The sequence below is a fragment of the Myodes glareolus genome, chromosome 9 (assembly GCF_982192425.1).
Source record: "Myodes glareolus chromosome 9, mMyoGla1.1, whole genome shotgun sequence".
NCBI classification, from domain to species: Eukaryota; Metazoa; Chordata; class Mammalia; order Rodentia; family Cricetidae; genus Myodes; species Myodes glareolus.
Window position 1 is genome coordinate 19,523,248 of NC_142034.1, and position 22,539 is coordinate 19,545,786.

Consider the following 22,539-nt stretch of genomic DNA (forward strand, 5'->3'; position numbering starts at 1 on the left):
CCACCTCGTCCCTCCCTTTCTCCCTCCTCCCGAGGTCTCCTCCTCCCGACTCTCACGGCGCCGCTAAGTTTCTTCGCTCGGGACCGCGCACTGGGCGCGGGCTGGGCTCAAGCTGTGTGCCGGTTGACCCGTCCTCGCTCACGGATCCCGGGCCAGCCCCGGGCCCTCCAAGACCATGCTGTGCAGCAGCTGGAGAAGATGCCGTCGCTCTCCCGAGGAGCCCAGGGTGTCCGCCCAGGTCTCAGCTCCCCTCGCGCTCCCGCCCTCGCCCGCGTCACCGGACAGCGGCACCAAGAGGCCTGGGCTCCGGGCACTGAAGAAGATGGGTCAGTGACACGCAAGGATGGGTCCGGGTGGGCACGAACTGTCTCTAGGGACAGCCTGAAAGGAGCGGGTGTACAGGCCAACGGGCTCCCGAGGGTGCGTGGCGCTGGGGAGGATCTGACCAAGAGCATCAATATTGTTCCAGACGGGGGTCACACCTGGGGGTCACCAGATTCCCAGGCTGTGCCTGAAGGCTTGGATGTTCAGTCTCACCAGGAGGCTCCCGCCGGGCCGTGCTGGAGTGAATTTGGGCTAGGGGCATCGATCGATAGAGTCACAGGAACAGGAGAAAGGAGGGAGAGATAAAAGCTTGAAGTTAGGTTGGGGTTGTAGCTCAGATCGTTGGAGTACTTTGCTTAGCTGTAGGTTCGATCCCCAGTGTCACATTCCTAGCATCTCATCAACTTGCTGTTGGTAAACTCCCAGCATTGGAGAGATGGAAGTAAATGGATTAGCAGTTCAAGGTCATCTTCCAGCAAGGTAGTTAATACATATATCCCAACTTGGGATATGCGAGCACTGTCTCAAAAAATTCATTAAAAATTTGGGGTGTGCTCACCTCCCTCCCTAGTGGGCATTTCCTAGCACCTGCTGCTCTTGGCCCCAAGGAACTGTTTACAAAAGGCCTCTGGAAGACTCTAGACTCCCAAAAGCCAGCCCTGTAACCCTCAGGACCTCTCTGTCAAGAGGAACCACAAAGTCCTGGCATGACTGGGGGGATGGTCTGAGAATGCCCAGGTTCCTGCTCCAGAAGTGAGGGAAGTCACTGGTTCTCAGGAAGCCCTGGAGTCAGCCCAGAGCTGTGGTGGTTTGTAGGTGTGTCGCTCACCTTCCTGAGGTAGGTGGCCTAGTCCCCATTCACAGAGGAGGAAACTGACTCAGACGCCAAAGGATTTTGTCTAGGTAACTCAGACTGTACCATCACAACTGACGTGCTCAGAGTCTGGGCAAAATGGGACCCGCGGGGCTTGAACAAGGGACAGAAGTGAAAGCCTTTTATAAACTGTAAAGTGCTGAAACCAAAGTGCTTTGTTGGGACTGCCAACCTCAACCCAGAATTCAGGATTCCCAAATGCCAGCCTTGGCTTCCCTCCCCAACTGCCCCCTCTTCTTCCTCATTCCACCTGAATGTATTGGATGCCGCTCTGTGCCTAAGGCAGATATTTTTGTCCCGCCCTCCACGCAGTCATTGAAGAGATCAATATTTATCGTCCCAACAACAGACAAAATAGACACAGCCCTGCCCTCAGAGAGCTAAACAACAAAGTAAAGGGGTCAGAAGATGGGCCTTGAGGAAGGGGGGAAGCAGAGGGGAAACACTGGACCCCAGAACTTAAAGGATGCTTGTGTAGGTAGGAGAGAGTCAGAAGGACCCCTGGGTGATAGGCTTTGTTCGCATGGCAGTAAGGGTCCCAGAAAGGCCCCTGGCAGGAAATGTAACTGAGTCAAAGGAGTGGCTGGACGGACAGTGAGGTGATCAAGATGGGGGTGAAAGGAAGACTGGCTGAAAGGAGGCAGAGAAGTAGCTTGGGAAGAGGTGTTGGGGCTCGGACAGGGGAGGAGTGGGGAGGAGGATCCAGAGCCACCAAGAGGAGACGGGGATGGCTCCCTACTATGAAATCAGGAGTCTCTGGGAAGAGGCGGCACTATTCTGTGGCCTCATGGTTTGTGGAGAGGAGTTGGCCGTGTGAGGCAACCTGCCGCTGAGGCAGGACAGGGCTCTCAGGAGAAGCAGCCCGAGCCAATGGCCCCTAGGAGATATGGATGTTGCAGAAGACAGAGACGAATTTCTCACACACCAGCTGTCCTTTCCTCCTGTGCCCATTTGCTGAACCCCATCAGTGGCCGCGGCGCTAGGCCAGGGGCTAAGGCCGCAAAGAAGGGTGACAGAGGCTTGCCCTAGAGGTACGAGAAGGAGATTCGTAGGCACATAATTACAGGAGAGCCCAGTTTGGCACGAGTCAGCTGAGCATGGCTCTGGGTAGTTCATCGTGGAACTATGTACATATCAGAACGTCTTCTGTGCCCTTCCTACCACTGGCCGGTTCTGTCCTGTTGAGTGATTGCTGAGTGACTGTAGAGAAAGGAATTCCAGTGTGTAGGGAATGCCACCTCCCCCAAGCAATGCTGATCTCCATGCTGAGCCCTTGGATAAGGCAGCAACAAACTCAGTGGGCCTATGGCCCAGCCCCATGACCCCCAAATGGCTAAAGCCCAGGCCTGTCACCAAGGTACCTTCTATCCCCATCTGCCCCTCCCAAGCTGACCCTCATCATCCCCTATCAGGCTAAGAGAAAACAGATCTTATTTCAGGTCAAGGAACTGGAACAGGGAGTATCTCAAAGGGGCCCACGGGAGGAAAAGGCCTGTGAAGCCACAGTCGGGGTAATGAGGCCAAGGGCAGGGGAGGAGAGTGATTGAGTGGGGGCCATTTGCAGTGCTGAGCTACGCCTGAACATTACTGCCCACTGAGCTTACCTCAGACTTCATTCTGCTTATTTCTGTCACTCCTGGATCATGTGACCTCCTTAGTGACAGAGAGACAGGAGATGGCAGGGTAAAACCCCCACCAGGCAGCCATTAAGAAACCCTGGCTGTGTGCCACCCACAGTCAAGGTTCCTAGGACACACTTTATTAGCATAGTTAATGGGCGCTGACAACTTCATACCATTGTGCTGCGTGTACCATCTCAGTAAGCGCTCACAGTCATGTGAGAGAGGCGGTACCCTGAGCCTCAGTTTACCAGGAAGTAACAGGCCCAGAGAGGGATCAGGGCTAGAAGGTCCCCAGCTGTGGTGACCCATGCCCGGAATCCCAGCTCTGGAGAGAGGGAGAGGGCAGCCTGGCATACGCATCCAGTTCCAGACCAGACAAGGCTGTGCATTGAGGCTTTGTCTCAAAAAACAAAAGCTAAAAGTGTCGGAGAGATTCAGATCCATGCAGTATGATCCAGAGTCTAGGCTCTAAACACAGAGATGAAAGAGACGTTCATCTGAGAGGGGCTGCTGTTCCTCAGAGACAGCCTCCCAGGGCTGCCAATGAAATACAAGGTGCTAGATTGGTTTGATTTGGTTTTAGGTATTTTTTTTTTAGGTATTTTTGTTTGTTTGTTTGTTTGTTTTTGTTTTTCGAGACAGGGTTTCTCTGTAGCTTTGGAGCTTGTCCTGGTATTAGCTCTTGTAGACCATGCTGGCCTTGAATTCACAGAGATCCACCTGCCGAGTGCTGGGATTAAAGGCGTGTGCTTCCATTGCCTTTTTTTGTTTTTGTCTTTGTTTTATTTTGTTTTGTTTTGAGATGGGGTTTCTCTGTATAGTCTTGGCTGTCCTGGAGCTTGCTCTGTAGACCAAGCTGGTCTCGAACTCACAGAGATCCTCCTGCCTCTGTCTCCCTAGTGCTGGGAGTAGAGGTGTGTGCTGCCAGTGCTCGGCAGGATGCTTAATTTGAATGTTGGGTGGACAAAGAATAATTTCAGACACGCGTAGGTATCTCCCACCTCTAGAACGTGTGTGTAGGTTGTAAATCCGTGGCTATCTGTAATTGTTTTTGGTCTGGTACTGGGGATGGAACCCAGGGTCTTGAGCATGCTGGATAGGCACTGACCAGCATCCCCAGCCCCATGGGACACGCTTACACTAAAACAGTGTCTGCTGTTAACTTAAATTCACGTGTAAAGGATCCCCTCCATTTTTGTGTTGTTTTGTTTTGTTTTCTCCCAGCAATGGCTTTCTCTGCAGCCTGTCTGTGCCTGTGAGTTCAGGCTCCGCCCAGACCCCTAATCCTCTCAGTGAACCGAGGGCTGAGTAGGCACAACCTTGCGCTCACCCTCCCTGCTTGCCTCACTCCAACAAGCTCTCCTGGGTGAGGGGCTTTCCCCATGGCCTTTCCAGGATGTTCCCTGCAGGGTGAGTTGGGCTGGTCTGAGGTGGAGATGGCAGGAGGGGGACTTCAAGGGACCTTAGACCTAGCAGGAGCCTGGATTGGGTGGTGGAGAGGGCAGGGCAGCCTTGTAGCCTCCCCCTCCCCCCCATCATCATCCCTTGACCCTGTTCAAGCCTTGTTCTGGCCCAGCCAAGCCCAGAAGGCGCCACACCCTCAACTCCCTGGCCTACAAGCCTCTGGGGGAAGCCCTGCCTACACTTCCTGCTTTTCTTGATTTTTTTCCAGGAATGCTGTAGAGAGCACTCCCTCCCTCTGGCCTCCGTGTGATGCTCAGCTAGAACAAGGGGGACATGCTTGGTACCTGGGACAGTGGGGCTGTCCAAGGGCCTAGGGTAGGAAGGTCACTGGAAACATGGCTGTTGCGTTGTGTGTCTTTTCCAGCACTTCATGGACCCAGCCATTAGGAAATGCTGCTGCCTCCCACTCCCCTCACACACACTTTGGCAGGAGCAGTTGACTGCCCTGTTCCTGCATGTCTCACATTCCTGACAGAGCCCTGTGTGCTTTTCCTGACTGACAGGGCAGTAGTACACACACACACACACACACACACACACACACACACACACACTGCTTGTTTTCTTTCCCAGGCTGACACACACAGACATACTCTGCCACACTGCCTGTTTTCTTCCCCAGGCTGACATACACAGCCTTTTTCTTCTTCAGACTCTCTCTCTCTCTCTCTCTCTCTCTCTCTCTCTCTCTCTCTCTCTCACACACACACACACACACACACACACTGACCTTCCTCCCACCCCACCCACAGGTCTAGACGAACACACAAGCACACATCCTCCCTCATTATATTCACACCCTACTCTGCACACACCCCTCTGTTAAATGCTCAGAACCTTACAGCCATTCTTCAGCAGCCTACCCTGGCCTCTGCCCACTACCCAGCCCCTGCCTTGGGCATCCACACTGGCTTGACCATGTATAGTTAGCCTCCTCTGAGCTTCGGTAGCCCATCTGTGATAGGGTCTGGAGCCCTTTCTAGCTGGTGGGAGACTGGACTGCCTCCCACCATGACTTCCCAGACAGAATTGCACAAGCCCCACCCCACCCCCAAAGGCCCTGGTCCAGGTGCATGTCTAGGTGTGCATGTATGCCCTTTCCTCACCCCTGTGTCTGGGTGGACCCTTTGGAACCCAGCTGAGCAGCAGCTCTGGGACAGTGTCTGCGTCCCAGATGGCGACACTGCCCAGGGCCAGAGGCAACTCAGTCCTGGCTTGGAGAGGGACAAAGATGGACGCCACTGGCCCGAGGAGGGTAGGTCCTCTTCCCCCTGGGCTCCCATTCACTCCCACAGAGCCGGGTTTCAGTTCCTTCATTTCCTGAACAGCCAGAGTGCTGGAAGTTTTGCTCGTTCTTCCATGACAGCCCTTTAGTCTTAGAGTCCCCCAGCTCCATTCACTCCAGTTCTGCCTCTTAGCTGGCCACTGTGTGGTAATGCGCATTTGGGATAATTCGGCTGCACCAGGTGTAGCATGCCCTGCAACCACAACACATAAAGGCTGGCCTTGCGGGATGGCTGTGAGTTTGAGGCCAGCCGGGTATATGGGCTTTGGGGGAGGGGAGACTACAGTAATTTTTGGTATTTTATTCAAATTGAATAATCGGGACCAATCAAGTAGCGAATATCTATAATCCCAACACTGGAGAGCTGAGGCAGGAGAATTGTGAGTTGAGGCTAGCCTGTGACGAGACAGATCTTATTTCAAAAACCTGGATTGCGTGTGCAATGAAACTGGTTGTTCTAGGCCGGGGACTCTAACTCAGTGGCACAGAGACATTATGCCTGAAGCCCTGGGCTTGAAGAGGGATGGAGGGAGCAAGAAAAGCGGAGAGACAGAGACAGAACCTAGCACGGAGGGGCACGCCTGGCATTTCTGCTCCCTTGCTGTGCAGCTGCCATCCTTACCTGTTCAAGGCTTTCTCTAGCCCCACAAACACACCGTGTAACCCTTAGGCAGCAACTCCCTATTTCTCCCCCGCACTGTGATCAGCTTTCTGTCTGTGAGGTTGTCTAGTCTGTGTGTCTTTTTTTTATTATTATTATGTATACAATATTCTGTCTGTGTGTATGCCTACAGGTCAGAAGAGGGCACCAGACCCCATTACAGATGGTTGTGAGCCACCATGTGGTTGCTGGGAATTGAACTCAGGACCTTTGGAAGAGGAGGCAATGCTCTTAACCTCTGAGCCGTCTCTCCAGCCCCTATTCTGTATGTCCTGAAGGAGTTCTTTTGTAAGATCTGTGTCACTCAGGGATCCCACTTCTTTCATTTATTGTTCAAAGCTTATGGTATGGCATGTGTCAGGGGTAGCAGATGTCACTCTTATTGTTGCTGTTATTATTTTTATTACTATTATTATTACTCTTAATTATTTTAGAGATAGTCTTATGATTTAGCCCAGGTTATCCCCTGCTCCTGCCCCCTGAAAGCTTGGCTCTCCTTTGTATCTGTTTCATGTTTGGCTTCTCCATTCATCTCTGATGAACTCTTGGCTTCCACCTCTGGCTCTCCACCCTCATTTTTTCCTGATAGTTGCCCCTCCCACACAGTTGAGAGTGGCTGTGGCCCTAGTCCAGGGTCAGGTAGAAAACCCACAGACACAATAGGATGTGGGAGGCCTGTGCACCTGTTCAGAACTTGTCACGAATGAGACTTCTGTGGGGTTGGGCCTGGTTGGACTTACATATGTTTCCTGGTGGCTGGGTGGAGAGCCAGCAATCACTGCCCTGGGTCTGGGCCTCCTGCTGGCCTTGCCCTTACCTTTGTTGACCCTGCTGATACCCTAAGGTCTTCTCTCCCTCTCTGCTCCTGGCTTAGGAGTACCAGCCCCTGGCCTAGCTTGGTTATGGACCTCTCTGTATTTGGTTTGACTCTTCCTTCCTTCCTTCCTTCCTTCCTTCCTTCCTTCTTTCCTTTCGGTTGGGAGAGGGTCTTTTTGGGTAAGGCCGTAGTCTGTAGCCTAGACTGGCCTCAAACTTGGCACTCCTCTCAAAAACTGAGGTTTCTGGTGTGAGCCACCACTCCTGGCTCTGGTTGGCTTTTCTATCGGTGTGTGGTTGAGGGGTAAGTGTGGTCAGAGGCCAAAGCCACTTGAGTAGGTAGCCTACCGTGTTACCCCTTCCAACAGACTCTCCAGATCGCGGGAGTAAGGACGGGAGTGGGGAGGGGGTCTGTCATTGTGAAAACCTGCTCCAGTCGGGGCCTTGGGCTTTCAAACTGCCAGTCTCAATTTTAATGGCCTGTTTACAGAAGGCTGGGGACAAAGCAGAGCCACTGTGACTCACCTCCATTTCCGGGCTTAGTCACTCACCAGCCCCCTCCCCATCCCCCACAGGCCTGGCATCAGAGGACTGGCTCAGTTAGGGGAGGTGACCTCAGCTGAGGAACCTTTCCAGGCTGAGGGGGTGAAGGAAGGGTGAGCCCGGCTAGCTTTGGTCCCAGGCCTGGTGGCACCACTGGTCCCCTGCATGCCCCACCCTCCTCTTGTTGTCTCTCCCAATCAGATAATTCAGAGTTCCTGGGTGAATATGATAGGGGGCAGGGGAAGGGGGTGAGCCTGAGGATCACTTGACCTAGCCGGGCGCCAGCCCCTGTCCTGACCAGAGGCACGGAGGATTGTGACTGAAGGTCTTGGTCCTCCACAGCCTGAGAGATCCCTGGGAACCCTAAAGAGAGCAGGTTACCCCTCCTGCCCCTGAGAACCTGGATTTTAGTCATGATCACCTTCAAACTGGAAGGTAAATTCGGGGGCTCAGTCAACAAAGTGTTTGCCTTGCAAACCAGAGGGCTGAGTTCCATCCCCGAAACCCACATAAAAAGGAAGGAACGGTGGCACACACTTATAATCCCAGCACCAAGGAGGCCGAGCCAGGAGGACTGTTTGGGGCTGGCTGCTTAGCCTATGCACACACAATTGCACACACGTAAGCACTTTTGCACGTGTGATCATGCCCTCTGCCAGAAAGACGTAAAGTACAATTTTAAAATATAGATGCCCGAGTGCCAACCCACGCCTGTTGAGTGGGCATCTCTGGCCCCAGGAGAATCCAATACACAGCTAGGGCTCAGAACCCGGACCCCAAGACTTTGGCTCCGAAGTCAGGAAAGCTAGGGCGGGGCTGCGTAGAATTCAAAGCACTTAGCCTGCCTTTCTGCTTTGGCTGGGGAGTCTTCCCATAAATATTAGTTGGAGCCAGGCTCTGGGAGATAAGAGTTCATTCTGCCCTGGGGCCTATTAAAGACTCCTGAGATTCAGTATAGCATTTTGTCGGTGCTGGTGGTAGTGTGGTGTGGTGTGGTGTGGTGGTGTATGTGTGTGTGTGTGTACACAAGGAGAGGTACAAAGGTGTGCGCCTGTGTGTGTGCTCATACATGCATGCACACACATAAAGGCCAGAGGAGAATTATGTGCCCTGTATCACTCTTTATCTCCCTGAGACAGGTTATCTCTCTCAGAACCAGGAGCCTGGCTTGTGGCCAACAAGCCAGAGCGTTCTTTCTCTCTCCGCCTCCCACAGCGGCGCTGAGATTACAGGCCTACATGGCCACATCTAGCTTTTACGTGGGTTCTGGCAATTCGAACTCAGTTCCTCGTGCTCGAGCGGCAAGTGCTCTTTCAGCTGAGCCGTGTCCAGGCCCTTGCTGGCTTTTTGTTTGTTTGTTTGGAACATACATTCCTCCTGCCTTGACACCCCAAGTGGTGTGATTTTTAGGGGATTTGGGGTTTTCAGGTTTGGGACACACTCTTATTATTTTTTACTTTATTGGCTCCTCTTCCTCCTCTCCTTTGAAATACAAGCAAACAAAACAAAGCAGGGTCTCACTATGTAGGCACCGATGACTTGGACTGGGCCTCAGACTCAGAGATTAGCCTGCTTCTGGCTCCTGAGTGCTGAGATTAAAGGCATGCACCACCATGCCTGCTCCTTGTTTTTAAGATTTATTTTATTTATTAATTATGTGTATTGTGTGAGTGTCTGTATACGACATGAAAGCCTCAACCCTTTGGAGCTGGCGTTATGAGCCCAGAGCTGCCCTAGGTGGGTGCTGGCAACCAAAGTGGGTCGTCTGGGAAACCGGAAGTGTTCTTCATCGCTGCGCCCCCGCTCCAGCTCCTTGCATTTATTCTTAAAACGGAGTCTCCTTCTGTAGCTTAGGCCAGTCGAGAACTCGCTCTGGAACCCAAGCAGGCCTTGAACTAAGAGCAGTCTTCTTGCTCTGGCCTCCTGAATGCTAAGAGATTACAGGTGTGAGCCACCATGCTCAACTTTTTAAAAAGAAGAAAGTGCCTTTTGGTGTTCGGGGAGGGAAAACCCGCCAACGTGAGGGTAAATCAGGAAGGCTTCCTGGAGGAGGTGGTAGCTGAGCTTGTCAGCTAGAAGAGGAAGAGAAGCACAACAAAGTCGGGGGGGGGGAGCAGGAAGACTCAGGTCAGAGTTGGGCAAGTAGGAGCCTTGGAATAAGAGATGAGGTTTGGGTGCCGTAGCTTACATCTGTAATGACAGCACTCCTGTGGCTGAGGCAGGAGGACTGATATAATTTGAGGCCATCGTGGATTACCAAATGCAGTTCAAGGAAGCCCGGACTGCAGAGAAGACCCTGTGTCAAAGAAAATAGAATTGGGGTGGGGGGTGTTGCAGCCAGAGCGATGGCTCGGTGGTTAAGAGCACAGACTGCTTTTCTCTCCAGTTCAGTTCCCGGTGGCTGCGCATAGTGACTGACAACCGTCCTCCAGCTCCCGGGAAACCAGTTTCCTCTTCTGGACTCCCCCAGCGCTTGTTCCTCACACGTGCACAAACACACACATCCACATCCACACAATATAGAGCCCTGTGTGATGGCACACACCTTTAATCCCAGCTCTCAGGAGGCAGAGGCCGGCAGATCTCTGTGAGTTCAAGGACAGCCTGGTTTACAGAGAGAGTTCCAGGACAGGCAATGCTACACAGAGAAACCCTGTCTCAAAAAACAAAAAACAAACAAACAAAAAAACAGAAAAAAGGAAGAAGGAGGGAGACTTACTGCTGTTTGCCTCAGAGTGGTTCTGGTTTTTTGCTTTTTCAATTTGAGTTAGTTGCCAACATTAAAAAATGTGGTCGCTTCCTATCCAGACACAAATTCCTGGCTTCTGGAAACTCTGGCTGTCCCCTCCAGCTGAAGGGCGAGGCTCTCCAAAGAGTCTGGTTCCCTCTTCTGCTGTCCCAGCTGGTGACCCTTTGGTGTCTGACCTTTTGGAGATGTTTCAACGCAGGCTCCAGGCTTTGAGCTGGCTTGGGCTGAACCCTTCAGGGCAGGTGTGGGCAGGCTAGAGTAACTCGGGAGTGTAGAATTGTGCATCAGGCAGGCATTTATGTAGTCTCCATTTTTCTCCTGGAGAACAAAGGCTTAGAGCAGTTTCAGGCGAGTAACTGGGAGGTGACAGGTAGGAACTTTGTTCCACGGTGAGGTGCCTTGGATGTAAATTCTGTCGCCTCTTTCCTCCCACTACCCAGGGTGCTTGGGGAAGCGGGAAGAGAAAGATGGACCCTGCAAAAGGGCCCTGAAGTGCAGTGGCCCAGGAGACTGGAGCTCAGCCACACGGGACTTGTGGAGTCCTTGGCCTGATGCTCTGGAGGCAGAGTGCCCCACCCCCCTCCAGTGACTTTGGGAAGGTGGAGGCGAGGAGCTTGGGTTTCAGCTAGATTTAGGTTAGATAACAGTGGGTCGAGGACTTCCTGATGGCTGGAAGTTTCACATCAAGGAAAAGGTTGTTGGTGGCCAATTCTGAGTGGGGGGGGGGTGGCGGCTCAGAAAACAATTGACTGGAGTCGGTTCGGTCCTCTGCTTCCACCCTGTGGGTGGGGCTCAGGAATAGAACTCGGGATGCCAGGCTTGCAGGGCAAACACCTTTACACACTGAGACATCTCACCGGCCCTTGAGCTTTTGGTGGAGGTGGCTGGAAGAGAGGGTAATCTGGAGTGAGACCCGAGTCCCAGACACTGTGCTTGGGAACTGCAGAAACCACAGTAGCGGGAACCTCTTACTGGCCAGCCTGGAACGGGTGTTTGGGGCTTCAAAAGCTTCAAAGCTTCAAGCAAGTGACAGTGGTGATGTGGCTTGTTAAAATGAGAGGGTGCAGAGGCCTGGCTGTGGCTAAGCTCGCAAAAGGCCTTCCATTTCCCCCATCCTCCACCAGCTGGGGGACAGTGCAAGGGACTGCTGGACAGGGATGCTGCCTTGCAGGGCCAGACCCAACAACCCCGATTTCCCTGCAGGCCTGACGGAGGATGAGGATATCCAAGCCATGCTGCGGGGTTCCCGGCTCCTCAAAATCCGCTCACGCACGTGGCACAAGGAGCGACTGTACCGGTTGCAGGAGGACGGCCTGAGCGTGTGGTTCCAGCGGCGCATCCCGCACGCCCCTTCGCAGCACATCTGTGAGTGGGTCGGCTGTGGCGTGGGGCAGGGCGGTGGGGACAGCAGCGGGCGCCGTGGCCGCTATCTGACCCTGCCTCGATCATAGTCTTCGTGCAGCACATCGAGGCGGTCCGGGAAGGCCATCAGTCGGAGGGCTTGCGGCGCTTCGGTGGCGCCTACGCACCTGCGCGCTGCCTCACCATTGCCTTCAAGGGCCGCCGCAAGAACCTAGACCTGGCGGCGCCCACTGCGGAGGAGGCGCAGCGCTGGGTGCGAGGCCTGGCTAAGCTGCGGGAGCGCCTGGATGCCATGAGCCAGCGGGAGCGGCTAGATCAATATCCTGCCGGGCTGGGAGGGAGGACCTGTCCCAGGAGAGTTCCTGGCCTAAGGAGCATAGGCTGAGACAGTTCCCGGTGCTCTGAAGGCTCACCCTGGCTGACCTGAGCCCTTAGTGGAGAAAAGCACTATTCCCACTCCAGGGAGGTAACAGGAAGGACCTCCTAATTTGGGGAATTGGGCCCTGTGAAGATGTGGCCCTTCTGCCCTTGGAATCCCATCCCCCCCCCCCCCACACACATCCCCAGGGCCAAGACGGAAGTACAGTCTCTAATATTGGGGACCTCGGGTCAGGTACTGACAACCTATTAGTGCTGGCCAAGGGGCCTACTTTATCGTTGCTATTTCCTGAGCACACACACCTGGATATGGTCCTATCTACACCGGGCCGACTCCGACCAGGACAGTAAAATGAGCTTCAAGGAGATCAAGAGCCTGCTTAGGATGGTCAACGTGGACATGAATGACATGTATGCCTACCGACTCTTCAAGGTGAATTCAGGCCTGTCCCGGCACCCCTCTCCCCACCCAGCATCTGAAACATTAGCTCTATCTATCCAGGGTTTTTAAAGACAGGATCTCACTATGTAGCCCAGGCTAGCTTTGAACTTGTGATCCTCCGGTCTCAGTTTCTGGAATAGCTGGGATTTCTGGTAAACACCATCAGATCCAGCTACCTTTCCAGCTTTTCTGTAGGGAGCCACCTCTCCATACAGAAAAGCAACACTCCCAGCCAGTGGTGGCGCACACCTTTAATCCCAGCACTTGGGAGGCAGAAGCAGGTGGATCTCTGTGAGTTCGAGGCCAGCCTGGTCTACAGAGCAAGTTCCAGGACAGGCTCCATAGCTACTGAGAAACCCTGTCTCAAAAAACAAACAAACAAAAAAACCAAACAAAAGCAACCACCTGAGCCTGCTAATTAGCCAATTAGCCCACCTGGTTAATTGGGCTTTTCCGGCTAGGTATGGTGGTGCACACCTTTAATCCTAGTACTCTGGAGGCAAAAAACCTTGCCCATTCCCTGGAGCCAGAGAACCAGAACTTTGTGTCACACCTCTAGGCAGAGCCAGAGGTAGGGTGACAGCTTCAGAGCCCTCCAGCTGAGCTGCAGGGCACCACTTGTATGTGTGACTGTGTGCTTGCACATGGGAGCACAGGCAAACACACTCGAGTGCACAGAGTACACAAGTTTCCTTCCCTACACCTCTTGTGCCTGTGTGGGAGCTCTGGGGTGCACATTGATTGGGTGACGTGGCAGAGACGTGTATGGATGCTGAGTGTGACCAGCCTGTGCCCTGCAAAGACAAGGGAGCCCACATGCCCCTGCACAGGCCCAGCCGGCTACTCTGAGAATTCCTTCCGTTCACTTCTACTCACTGAGTAGGTGTCTTATGAGGACAGTACAATCCCCCAGTCCTGCCTCCCAAGGCTGTCATCTTTGTTTCAAATCCTAATCTTGATCCTTGGGGTAGGCCATGGTGCAAATGGACAGGTGTGAACCCCGAGTCTTGGGAAATAGTGGTTGCTGCTTTTCCAGCCATTATGATCACGGAGTGCGTCACTAATGATGACAAGTTCCCAAGAGTGTCCCCTCCTCTGAGCCCCACCTCCCTATTCCCCAGGAGTGTGACCATTCCAACAATGATCGTCTGGAGGGGGCCGAGATCGAGGCATTCCTACGGAGGCTGCTGAAACGGCCTGAACTGGAGGAGATCTTCCACCGCTACTCGGGCGAGGACCGTGTACTGAGCGCCTCTGAGCTGCTGGAGTTCCTGGAAGACCAGGGCGAGGATAGTGCCACCCTGGCCTGTGCCCGGAAGCTTATCCAGACCTATGAGCTCAACGAGACAGGTACGTGAGCATAGCCTGGATCCCAAGCAGCTCTGGATTTCTAGCCAGCAAGTTCTGCCATCACTGCCTGTCCCCGGCAGGTCCCCTCGCCTCTCCAGGTTCTACATCTCTACCTGTAAAATGGTACTGTAGTATGTCTGCCCCTCAGGGTTCTGTGGAGGATTAGGTGGTGCATACAGTCGTTCAGCAGCCAGGGGTGCTACTAGAACCTGGACATGTAACCCCGCCCCCGGTAGCCCCACCCTCTCTCCTTCTCTTCCCCATAGCCAAGCAGCATGAGCTCATGACGCTGGATGGCTTCATCATGTATCTGTTGTCGCCTGAGGGCACTGCCCTGAACACGGCCCACACGCGTGTGTTCCAGGACATGAGCCAGCCCCTAGCCCACTACTTCATCTCCTCCTCTCACAATACCTACCTGACCGACTCTCAGATTGAAGGGCCCAGCAGCACTGAGGCCTACATTAGGTACAACGGTGAGGGTGAGAACATGGGGCTCTCTACTCTGCACTCCCTGGCTAGGCCTGTGGCACACCCACACTTTGCCCGTCCATCTATCTGTCAACTGTAGGGCCTTTGCCCAGGGATGCCGCTGTGTGGAACTTGACTGCTGGGAGGGCCCAGGAGGGGAACCCATCATCTATCATGGCCACACGCTCACCACCAAGATCCTCTTTCGAGATGTGATCCAAGTCGTGCGCGACCATGCTTTCACGGTAAGCCCCTGGGGCCTCATGCCCAGCCCCAGATGGATCACTTCCTAGTGATCTCTTATCCCTCCCAGAGCCAGATGCCTTTCCCAAAGCATCATTAATTCACCAAGTGCTGTAGGAATAAGAGGCCTTGAGAGTAAAATAAAGCTGAATTGCTCTCTCCTCCCATCCTCATGGCTAACAAATGTTCCGGCATCACCAAGTTTCCAGAAGAAAATCTTGGGGCTTAGGGGAGGCTAACTCAGTTGTGACTTCTGAGAGCTCAGCTCAAGTCCAGCAATGGCACCTGCATACTCTTTGCAGCCATCAGGGTACACAACCTCACCAATGACAGCACCTGCAACATCACCGACATGGCCAATCGAAGCCCCGAATGAGCATTTATAAACGAGCCATTGGTGAAGCTGCCCTCAGTCCCCCAACAGTCCACCCTTTCCCAGAGACCCCCAGACATGACCTCTAGCATTTCCACACATATCTTGGTGCCAGAATGTCTCATGTCTTACAGACGTGGGCCCTTAGGGTGGGTTTTCCACAGCCTTGCCTTTGCCTACCTGTCTTGAAAGAGACACACTGTGTGTAGGAGAGGGACAGGCGCAGGGTAATGCTGAGCTGGTTGCCTGTCTTCTCCTTCTGCCACCTCCCAACAGTTGTCCCCATATCCTGTTATCCTATCCCTTGAGAATCACTGTGGGCTGGAACAGCAGGCTGTCATGGCCCGCCACCTTCGAAACATCCTGGGAGACATGCTGGTGACACAGGCCTTGGACTCCCAGAACCCCGAGGAGCTGCCGTCTCCTGAGGTGATGCTCCCAGACCCGCAGCTTGGGAGGTGGGTCGGTCTGACTGTGATCCACTCCTGTCACTCATGTCCCCCCTCTGGTTCGGGACCCCTCACCTCTTTTGCCAGAACCTTTTCCTGCTCAGCTAAGCTCACATCTGCCACCCAACTGTTCTTTTGGCTGCTGTCTAGTTCCTCATCCCTTGACTGGCCCCAGCCCATCCACTTACTGGACCTTCTGTGTCTTGCTCTGCCCGCCTGGCCTGTGTCCCTTCTTGCAGGGACCTGTAGGCCCAACCTCTTCCACCTCCATGGCCTGAGTTGACATTCCTTCCTCCAGATCTCCCTTCCCAGCCATCTGCTCTTGCCAGATGCCACCGCTTCAGATAAGCAGGGCTAGGACTGTGAGGCTCAGCAATCCAGCAGTTACCCCATCCGTGTACATGAGGCCTTGGGTTAGTTCCTAGTACTGAAAAGAAAGTTGGGGGTGGGGGGGGCTTGCTTCTCACATTTATTCTTCTCTGTTTCATTAGAAGTAACCATCTTCCAGGTTTTTTGTTTGTTTGTTTTGTTTTTCGAGACAGGGCTTCTCTCTAGCTTTGGAGCCTGTACTGGAACTAGCGCTGTAGGCCAGGCTGGCCTCAGACTCACAGAGATCTGCCTGTCCCTGCCTCCCGAGTGCTGGGATTAAAGGCATGTGCCACCACCGCCCAGCTCTTCCAGTGTTTGTGTGAATTTTTCCATAAATGCACACCTACGTTCACAAAGATTTTCTCATTTATTTGTTTGGTCGTTTTACTGTTGCCATTAGTTTGTGACAGGGTTTCATGTAGCCCAGGTTGGCCTCCAGCTCTTTATGTAGCCAAGGCTAATCTTTAACTTCTGATCCTCTTGCTTCTGTCTCAGAGCTGGGATTACAGGAGTGTTTATTTATATAGTGCCGAGGTAGAGGCCAGGACTTTGTGCACGACAGGCAGAACTCTAACAACTGATCTATATTCCCAGCCACGACTGGCTATTCTTTGGCCCAAGCTGGCCATGAACTTGACATCAGCAGGTTGTTGGGCACATGTCTTTACTGAGACAGAAGAATCAAGAGATAGGGGCTAAAGAAACGAGGAACAGTGGCACACGCCTGTAATCCCAGCACAGAGGCGAGGGCAGGAGGATCAGAAACTCAGTTATTTTTCTAATATTGCACTTGAGGCCAGCCTGGGCTGTTGATGACTGCTTCAAAAACAAAAAAAAAACTTACACAAAAGAGTCATGTGATTGTATGTGCTGCAGTCGAAGGGTCTTTCTGAACTGGGTGGGGGTGGCACACACCTTTAATCCCAGCACTTGAGAGAGAGGCAGAGACAAGCAGATCCCTGCAGTTTGGGTCTAGTCTGGGCTACACAACAGGTTCCAGGATAGCCAGGGTTGCACAGAGAAACCCTGGCTTAGAGAGTTCCTTCCCTTTAGATACCAGGCTGCCTTTGAGTAGTGTAAGGGCGGCTATGTGGCATTCTGACAAATGGCACCCTTTCGCCACCCTCCATCAGTGGCCTTGTGGTGGGATCACTTTTTCCTGTTAGGAACACTCTCCCGTTTCTCTCCTGCCCCCTTGTCTACCAGCCAAATTCATGGTGGGTGGCTTCACTTGTCCGCCTTGGCCTTTACAGCAGCTGAAGGGCCGGGTCTTGGTGAAAGGGAAGAAGCTGCCAGCTCGGCACGAAGATGGCCGGGTGTTGTCTGACAGGGAGGATGAAGATGAGGAGGAAGAGGAGTCGGAAGAGGCTTTGGAGGCTGCAGAGCAGAGCAGGCGAGTGAGTGCTTCACCTGGGCCGAGGTCTGGGTCCTATTGCAGGGCTGGGGGTGGGGAAGGCTAGAAAGCAGGTGGGAGCAGGAGCCTTGAGCCAGCTGCTCTCCACTGTGGCTGGTTTCCCAGGCCAAGCAGATCTCCCCGGAGCTCTCAGCACTGGCTGTGTATTGCTGTGCGGCCCGCCTGCGGACCCTGGACCCCAGGTCTGGCCCACCTCAACCCTGCAAGATTGGCTCCCTCAGCGAGCGCAAGGCCAGGAAGTTTACCCGGGAGACAGGTAGGAACCAGAGAGTGGGTATCTGGAGACAGGAGGGCATGGAACCCTGTGGGCTTGGGGACCGGATGGGGATCCTGAAGTTGTTCTGAAGATTGAGGGGGCTTTAAGGGGACAAAGGACATCAAGGGGACCAGGAAGTATTCTGCTAGGAGAATGATGGCCTAGCTCCATGCTGAGGGTGGGTGGAGAAGCCACAAATGGGAGAGGCTTGAGGCTGCTGCCTTCACCACACTCATCACCTAGTGGTGGTCAAGGCATTGGCTAACCAGTCAGGCTAGTGGCAGGGGCTGGCAAAGCTTGGAGGGCTGAGCCTAAGAAGATGTCACTCCAGAGGAAGGAGGAAGCAGAAGGGGGAAAGGTCTCTAACTAGGAGGAACAGGTTATACGAAGGCCCAGAGGCATCACGACCATGGCAAGAGTTCCAGGAACCCAAGGCACAGCTGGGGGCGTGGGCAGGATGAGTGACATGGGCTGGCAGCCTAGGGCCAGGTGTTCAGTGTGGGGAGTCAAGAGTGTGGCCACTGGTGATGCAGGTGTCAAACTGCGGCTGCCAGGTGTCCCTGCCTCTCTCTGGCCCTCAGCAACCTCTTCTGTGCCTTTTCACCCTAGGTGAGAAGAGAGGGAGGAGCTGAGGTGAAGGTGGGAGGGGGTACACAGACCCTGGAACTGGGGCCAGGGACAGAAGCCTGGGTCCTATCACAATCCTGGCCCCAACTCTGCCCTAGGGAACAGCTTTGTCAGGCACAACACTCAGCAACTGACCAGAGTGTACCCGATGGGGCTGCGGGTGAACTCAGCCAACTATAACCCCCAAGAGATGTGGAACTCAGGCTGTCAGCTGGGTGAGCGGGGCTATAAACAGGGAATTCTGGGCGGGGATGGGCACTTCAGCGGTGGGTAGCTACAGAGCTTTCTAGAAGGCAGTAAATGCATTGGTGTTTAAAGGGCTCTGAAATGTAGGTTTGTTTGTTGAGACAGGATCTCATTATACAGCTCTGATGGGCCTCAGATCTGCCTGCCTCGGCCTCCTCAGGGCTAGGGTTAAAGGTGTGCACCACGCTTGGCAACTTACATTTTTTTTTCCTTTTTTTTTTTTTTTGGTGTGTGTGTGTGTGTGTGTGTGTGTGTGTGTGTGTGTGTGTGTGTGAGACTGTCCAGGAGCTCACACTGGCTTTCAGAGATTCACTTGCCCCTGCCTCCTGAATGATGAGATTAGAAGCATGTACCATACCGCCTGGCCAAAAGTTACACTTTTGTGTGAGGCACATGTACTGGTACTTGGGAGGTAGGGAGAGGAAGGGCAGTAGTTCATGGTCATCCTTGGCCCGTGGCTACTTAATGTGTCTGCGGCCAGCCTGGGTTACATGAGTTTCAAAATACATAAGAGAAAATTACTTATTTTCGTATGTTCCCAAGTGTGCACATATGCATGCGTGTGTATGTAGGCTATGGGTCAGCACTGGCTATTGTACTGCTCTCCACCTTTTTTTTTACATCTTTACGAGGGTAGAAATAAAGACATGAGCCGGACGTGGTGGCACATGCCTGTAATCCCAGCACCCAGGAAGCTGAGGCAAGAAAATTATGAATTCAAGGCCAGCTTTGTTACAGAGGTAGTTTAGGCCAACCTGGGTTATAAGGTTGTAAGACTGTATTTTAAAACACCAAACTGGCAAGAAAGGAATTTAAAACCTTTATTTCCACGTGCCCTTAACACACACACACACACACACACACACACACACACACACACACACACACACACTTACTTGACAGTTCTGCTAAGTCAATACTGATAAAGATGGGCTCCAGGGGACACTGAGCCCTGCCCAAGGAGATTATGTTCTTTTTGGAAGTGTGTGTTCTGTTTTCAGACCTTGGCTCTGACACAAGGGGTCCTTGCTAGCCCACCTCACCTCGACCCCACCTTGGTGAAGGTGAACACATGGTCTCTCCTCAGTAGGTTCCAACAGGGACAGAACGTTAGTAACTAGAGGGTTGGACACTGGACCCTCTGTCCAGCCTGCTCGTTCCTGAATCTGCCCTGAGGAGGGAGAGTCACCAAGAGTCCTCTGTTCAACCATGTCGTCTACTCCACAGTGGCTCTGAACTTCCAGACTCCAGGCTACGAGATGGACCTCAACACAGGGCGCTTCCTCATAAACGGGCAGTGTGGCTATGTCCTGAAGCCTGCACACCTGAGGCAGCGCAACACCACCTTTGACCCTGAGTGCCCCGGACCCCCTAGAACTACTCTGACAGTCCAGGTCAGCAGCCTGGTCCACGCCTCCACCTCAGGTTAAGGCTAGCTCTGGGGAGGCACCCGTCTGAGGGGAAGACAAGGGAGGTCAGGAATGGGCCTGGCATGAGGCAGCCCACATGTCTGCGTTTGTACAGGAGAGACAATGTGTGAGGACACAGGACTTAAGAGTTCCAGAGGGGCAAGGGTGGGTATGGCCCCAGGGGGCCCCGGCAGAACCTGCCATCTCCCCCTCCTATAGGTGCTAACAGCACAACAGCTGCCCAAGCTGAATGCGGAGAAGCCCAGCTCCATCGTGGATCCTCTGGTGCGCGTGGAGATCCATGGGGTGCCCGCCGACTGTGCCCACAAGGAGACTGACTACGTGCTCAACAATGGTGAGCAAGAGGCTAGTGGGAGGGCAGGGCAGGGCAGGCTCTGGGGCCAGTGAACCCTAACTACCGCACCTGTCGCCTAGGCTTCAACCCCTGCTGGGAGCAGACTCTGCAGTTCCAACTTCGGGTCCCAGAGCTGGTGCTGGTGCGGTTTGTGGTCGAGGACTATGACACCACTTCCCCCAATGATTTTGTGGGCCAGTTCACACTGCCTCTCAACAGCCTGAAGCAAGGTAGGTGGTGGGTGTGAGGAGGGAATGAGAGGGCGGGGCTCCAGCTTCTGACTCGTGGCTGCCTTCCTCACAGGGTACCGCCACATCCACCTGCTCTCCAAGGATGGTGCCTCGCTGTCCCCAGCCACGCTCTTTGTCCATATCTGCATTCAGAACTCTCGAGGGCCTCATTGACGGGATCAGTGGATGCTGGCATCATGGCACAGAGCCCTCTCTGGAGCAAGGGACCACTGGAGTCTAGGCCCTCACATGCCACCTGTCCCGGTCACCAGGTGCTGAGCATACCTGGATGCTGAGAGCTGCTGTTTAGTCCCTCAGTGAGAGACAGGACCATGACTGGCATCTTGTCCAGTGGCCTAATGGACTTCAGGAGCCTCCAACCCTGGGACCTTCAGGTGTTTCGGCCAAGTCGAGGAGCAGGACACCTGGCCCTCTGTCCCCAGCAAGGCCATCTTAGCCTCCTTCCCTGGAAAGAACATAGCAACCCACGTTGCCTCCTTTCAGGACATGAGTGGGACCCAAGAGCCTTCAGCTTCCCCTTCAGCTTCCTGGCTTCTTTCCCTTCCTGTCAGCAGGCAGGGAGCGGATGAACCCTGGGGAAAACCTGGCAGTATGTTTGTAACTTAAGTCACAGAAGAGCCCTGGAGAGGGCAGAAGAGAAACTGTTTTTAAAAATAATAGAAAAGGGTCGGGCGGTGATAGCTCACGCCTTTAATCCCAGCACTTGGGAGGCAGAGGCAGGTGGATCTCTGTGAGTTCGAGGCCAGCCTCGTCTACATAGCAAGTTCCAGGACAGGCTCCAAAACTAGACAAGCCCTGTCTCAAACCCACGCCCCCCCCCCCCCCCAAAACAAAAACAAACAATAAAGAAAAAGTGTACCTTCTCACTGTACTCCCCAGGCCATGGGCAGAGGGACAGGCTGGAGCGAGAGCTGCTGGGACCTCTTCTCCCAGTGAGATCTGGGTTTTGTCCAAGACAGCCAGGGGTGGCTACAGGAGGTGCCATGGCCTTTGGCTTAAAGCTGGTGCCAAAACTAATTCCTAAGGTCCCTTCTCCTTAAATGGGGAGGGAGCAAGCTCAGCAGGGCACATTCCAGTGACAGGCAGCCCCAGAGGAGATGAATACCAGGGTGCTGCCTGCCCCTGTGACAATGGGAAAGTGTCACTGAGAGACTCATGGGCCAACCTGTCAGGAAGGAACTTAATGGAACTTAGGCTGTGGCATTTGAGATTCCATAGGGCGGCAGTATTAGCCATGGGCAAGGTGGGGGTGGGGCTAGGCTGGCCTTGCATTGGCTCCAAGTCCTATAGAAACCAAAGCTTGAGGCTAGGACACCATTTCTGCCACCTCAAGGCCCAAACCAGGAAGGGCTTTGCTTCTCTGACGGAGGGATTCACTACATGTTTACAAAAATGATGAGGATCTGGAGCAGCCTAGAGAGGATGGGCAATGCAGGCAGACCACAAGCCCTGGCGGGGACACAGCTGAAGCCAAGTCCAGTTGGGATGTGCTAGCTGTGGGGGATTGGAAAGGACCACGGGTCAGGATGGGTAATTTCCACAGGAAGAGAACAGGTTACAGGGCCTGGCAACCTGTCACGTTGTAAAAAAAGTACCGCTAGGGGGAGCTGGAGGACCTGTCACGTTGTAAAAAAAAGTACCGCTAGGGGGAGCTGGAGGTCCCAGAAGGGCTTGCTTGACCTCCCCGAGCTAACCCACAGTACAGCCGCATTCTTTAGCTGGGCCTGGTGGGACAGGCCTTTAATCCCAACTATTGAGAGGCTGGTGTAGGATTAAAGGGCCAGCCTTGGATTCCTACTGAGACTGTCTCAAACAAAAGGTCAATCGAGGGTTAGGATCAGCAGGTAAGTGCTCGGTGCAGAATTGCTGACCCGAGTTCAATGCCTGGAAGGGGAGAAAAGGATCCCTGAGGCAGGTGTGCCTCCACCATCTCCCTCTCCCCCTCTTACATTCACACGCACGCTGGTGGCAGAGTTCTCACTGATGCCTCAGTGCCAGCTCCTCTGTGGGATGGGAAGGCTAGGGAGAACGTCATACGTGCCCTGAAAGAGATCTTGTAAAGCTGGCCTGGTGATGGTGGTCCTGGGGAGTGGGGCTTTCCTGTCACCCCGCCCTAACCTGGCCCTGCTCCACTGCCACCTGCTGCTGACCAGAGGAACACCAGGAGAGACCAGTCCGTTGAGCTGCTTCCTTTATTAGAAACAAG

At 53.7% G+C, this 22,539-nt stretch overlaps 1 protein-coding gene across 6 annotated transcripts; it reads left to right on the forward strand.

The window, feature by feature from the left end:
• Window positions 1-45: 45 nt before the first annotated feature.
• On the forward strand, window positions 46-21,196 carry Plcd3 (phospholipase C delta 3). 6 transcript variants are annotated; one of them, XM_087909911.1, is made up of 16 exons: window positions 195-326; window positions 4,045-4,230; window positions 11,542-11,703; window positions 11,790-12,018; window positions 12,382-12,511; window positions 13,642-13,870; window positions 14,137-14,338; window positions 14,442-14,586; window positions 15,234-15,386; window positions 17,029-17,172; window positions 17,295-17,445; window positions 18,171-18,287; window positions 19,546-19,712; window positions 19,947-20,082; window positions 20,163-20,312; window positions 20,386-21,196. In XM_087909911.1, the coding sequence occupies exons 2-16, from the start codon at window positions 4,203-4,205 to the stop codon at window positions 20,484-20,486; spliced, it is 2,244 nt and encodes a 747-aa protein (XP_087766037.1). In that variant the 5' UTR covers window positions 195-326; window positions 4,045-4,202; the 3' UTR covers window positions 20,487-21,196. The 6 variants fall into 6 exon arrangements, with proteins under 6 accessions (XP_087766035.1, XP_087766037.1, XP_087766038.1 ...); XM_087909909.1 differs by lacking the exon at window positions 4,045-4,230 and having other exon boundaries at window positions 46-326; XM_087909908.1 differs by lacking the exons at window positions 195-326; window positions 4,045-4,230 and adding an exon at window positions 5,521-5,539.
• The last annotated feature ends 1,343 nt before the right edge of the window (window positions 21,197-22,539 follow it).